Raw genomic sequence first — 3,533 nt, 5'->3', positions numbered from 1 at the left:
CCTTCGTCGTCGCTGCCGCCTCGGTCTCCGCTGCCGCCTTCGTCTCCGCTGCCGCCTCCGTCTCCGCTGTCGCCATGGCTCAGTACAAGGGCGCCGCGAGCGAGGCGGGCCGCGCCATGCACCTGATGAAGAAGCGGGAGAAGCAGCGCGAGCAAATGGAGCAGATGAAGCAGCGGATCGCCGAGGAGAACATAATGAAATCCAACATTGACAAGAAGTTCTCTGCGCACTACGACGCCGTGGAGGCGGAGCTCAAGTCCAGCACCGTGGGGCTGGTGACCCTGAATGACATGAAGGCCAAGCAGGAGGCGCTGGTCAAGGAACGGGAGAAGCAGCTGGCCAAGAAGGAGCAGTCCAAGGAGCTGCAGCTGAAGCTGGAGAAGCTGCGCGAGAAGGAGCGCAAAAAGGAGGCCAAGCGGAAGATCTCCTGCCTGTCCTTCACGGTGGGTGAAGAGGAGGAGGTGAGCGAGGAGCTGGAGGAGGTGGCCCTGGATGAGGAGGAGCTGGAAAGGGAAGAGATCGCCACCAAGAAGAGGAAATTGGGGAAGAACCCCGATGTGGACACAAGCTTTTTGCCTGATCGCGACCGTGAGGAGGAGGAGAATCGGCTCCGGGAAGAGCTGCGGCAAGAGTGGGAAGCCAAGCAGGAGAAGATCAAGAGTGAGGAGATTGAAATCACCTTCAGTTACTGGGATGGTTCCGGGCACCGCCGGACAGTCAAGATGAAAAAAGGCAACACCATGCAGCAGTTCCTGCAGAAGGCGCTCGAGATCCTGCGCAAGGACTTCAGCGAGCTCAGGTCAGCAGGGGTGGAGCAGCTCATGTACATCAAGGAGGACCTAATCATACCCCACCACCACAGCTTCTACGATTTCATCGTCACCAAGGCACGAGGGAAGAGTGGCCCACTCTTTAATTTCGACGTTCATGATGATGTGCGGCTGCTCAGTGATGCCACTGTGGAGAAGGACGAGTCACATGCGGGCAAGGTGGTGCTGAGGAGCTGGTACGAGAAGAACAAGCACATCTTCCCCGCCAGCCGCTGGGAACCCTACGACCCCGAGAAGAAGTGGGACAAGTACACGATCCGGTGAATGCAGAGGTGGAGCAGGCTTGCTCCCCCAGTTCCCTCCAGTCTCCCCATTCCCCGTATCTCCAGGATTCCAGATGTCCAGCTTCCCCCCTCCTGTGACATGACTGATCATCCCCTGCCCCTGACGCTGTCATTTACTGCTTTTTTCTTTTGTGATAAAGAAATGTACATGTTAGAATCAGACCACTGTGTTTTATTATTTAATTTTTAGATAAAATTCACATAACAAAAGTTCACCATTTTGGCCATTTGCAAGTGTACAATTCAAGAGGATTTAGTACATTGACAATGTTGTGCAACCATCACCTCTAGTTCCAGAATATTTCCAACACCCCAAAAGGAGACCCCTTACCCTTAGCAGTCTCTCCTCCCAGGCCCTGGCACATTCTAGTGTACTTTCTGTCTGGATTTGCCTATTCTGGAAGTTTCACATAAATGGAATCACACAATTAAAAAAAAAAGCTAAAGTGAGAGAATCAGGTACCCCTTCCCCAACTAGTTATTTTTTTTTTTAAATCTTCACCAGAGGATATTTTTCTATTAGTTTTAGAGTGGAAGGGAAGTGGAGGAGAAAGAGAGGGAGAGAGAAACATCGATTGCCTGCCTCCCACAAGTGCCCCTACTGGGCTGGGGATCAGGCTGGGGTATGGTGCTGGAGATTGAGCCTGCAACTGAGGTACATGGGCTGATGCTCTAACCCAGGGGTCCTCAAACTTTTTAAACAGGGGGCCAGTTCACTGTCCCTCAGACCGTTGGAGGGCCGGACTATAGTTTAAAAAAAAACTATGAACAAATTCCTATGCACACTGCACATATCTTATTTTGAAGTAAAAAAACAAAATGGGAACAAATACAATATTTGTATTTGCATGTGGTCCGCGGGCCGTAGTTTGAGGACCCCTGCTCTAACCACTGAGAAAAACCAGCTAGAGCCCCAACTATTTTGATAGGTTTATTCATTCATATATATATTCATGAATTGACATACAATGTAAAGTTATAAATCAAGAACTTTACATTTTTAGATAAATATGAGTTAAATCTCTTGCCAACTTTCCTTTAATAACATGTTGAAAAAACAAATTCTTACATCAAGGTCTGAAATGTGAGACTGCTTTTCTATTTCTTCATCTCCTAATAAGCACTAAGAAGCAATTTGCATCAATTCACCACCTACTCCTTGGCATCCCCAATTCCTCCAGCAGTTATTGCGAAGGTGGCTTCATTTTCAGGCATCTCGGGGCTAACAGAATGCAAGGGAACAAGTTTATAAAAAGCTCTATTTCTATAAATACTATATTCATGTCACAGACATCATACTCCTTCAGTATGATTTTCCAGAGACATCTCAGAGTTGGTACAGCTAAATGTGGACTACAGAATTTACAAGTATCAACCCTCAAACATTTATTGAGCAACTTATTTTTTTTTCTCTAAATCTTATGAAAGTTTGAGCCAAACAGGACATGCTGGGAAGCAAGATCTCAAATGCTCCTGAACAACTTCTATATGTAAGATTCTGAACGTCAAGAAAAATTACCCAAACTTAGAAATAGGCAAAAAGGATAACTGAATATTCTTTCAGTGTGCTATCAGGCATTGTATAGCAGACGCTGAGGGGCTTACCTGATTATAAAGGGGTATGCACCTTTTATTGACTAGACCAAAGTATGGGAAAACTGTAAGACAAATGAACTAAAAGACTACTGAGTAACTTAAGTTGAAAAAACAGGTTGGCTAGCACATCTTTCCAGGTTATCCAATTCTATGAGAACTGTGCTTTTCATTGTCTTTGAGCTATTTTACAACTCTGTAAGTTGTAGAAAACTATGAGTTATACGAACTGTTCTTGTCCACAGAAATGTCAATTTTGAGGATGCATGTAATTGATTATTGCCCTGTGGATACTGTAACCCAGTTCTCATCAATTTATAATTCATTTCAGCGTTCCTTATTTGATTGCATATGTGTGGTAATTTGCTTTTTCTTTTGATCTAGTTATAAAATTTTATTAGTTACTGCATTAATGAGTTCAATAAACTCTTTAATATTTTATATTTGTATATGAGTCATTGTGTGTTCTTTAAATTTTACTTTTTTATTCTACAACTCTGTAGGGAAGAGTTAATTTGTAGAGCACTATTAGCAATGCAGATGATTCTTGTGGGAGAGCAATGCAGATTATTCCAGTCTATAGCACTGGAAATGAATTTCATTATGTAGAGAAGCAACTGATTTCCCTCCAGTAGAAAATATAACTTCATTTATTGATTTATTTTTTTAAGTATATATTTTTTATTGATTTCAGAGAGGAAGGGGGAGGGGGGAGAGAGAGAGAGAGAGAGAGAAAGAGAAAAACATCAATGATGAGACAGAGTCATTCATCGGCTGCCTCCAGCATGCCCCACACTGGGGATCAAACCTGGGCATGTGCTCTAAC

General features: G+C 44.4%; 2 protein-coding genes across 2 annotated transcripts in view; one reads left to right on the top strand and one right to left on the bottom strand.

The window, feature by feature from the left end:
- The first annotated feature begins 6 nt into the window (after window positions 1-6).
- Window positions 7-1,276, top strand: LOC102257177 (protein FAM50A). The gene has a single exon (XM_005883196.2). The coding sequence runs from the start codon at window positions 75-77 to the stop codon at window positions 1,092-1,094; it is 1,020 nt and encodes a 339-aa protein (XP_005883258.1). The 5' UTR covers window positions 7-74; the 3' UTR covers window positions 1,095-1,276.
- Window positions 1,277-2,004: 728 nt separating this feature from the next.
- Window positions 2,005-3,533, bottom strand: part of DMC1 (DNA meiotic recombinase 1) — a 34,438-nt gene continuing 32,909 nt past the window's right edge. The window contains exon 14 of the mRNA XM_005883195.2: window positions 2,005-2,336. Coding sequence (XP_005883257.1) covers window positions 2,267-2,336 — 70 coding nt within the window. The 3' untranslated portion in view covers window positions 2,005-2,266. The remainder of the gene's footprint in view (window positions 2,337-3,533) is intronic.

The sequence above is a fragment of the Myotis brandtii genome, unplaced genomic scaffold (genome assembly GCF_000412655.1).
Source record: "Myotis brandtii unplaced genomic scaffold, ASM41265v1 scaffold78, whole genome shotgun sequence".
NCBI classification, from domain to species: Eukaryota; Metazoa; Chordata; class Mammalia; order Chiroptera; family Vespertilionidae; genus Myotis; species Myotis brandtii.
This window is presented reverse-complemented; position numbering and strand designations above follow the sequence as displayed.

What these genes read in the sequence shown, in the direction of transcription:
- LOC102257177 (XM_005883196.2), top strand. Translation starts at nt 75, where the DNA reads ATGGCTCAGTACAAGGGCGCCGCGAGCGAGGCGGGCCGCGCCATGCAC.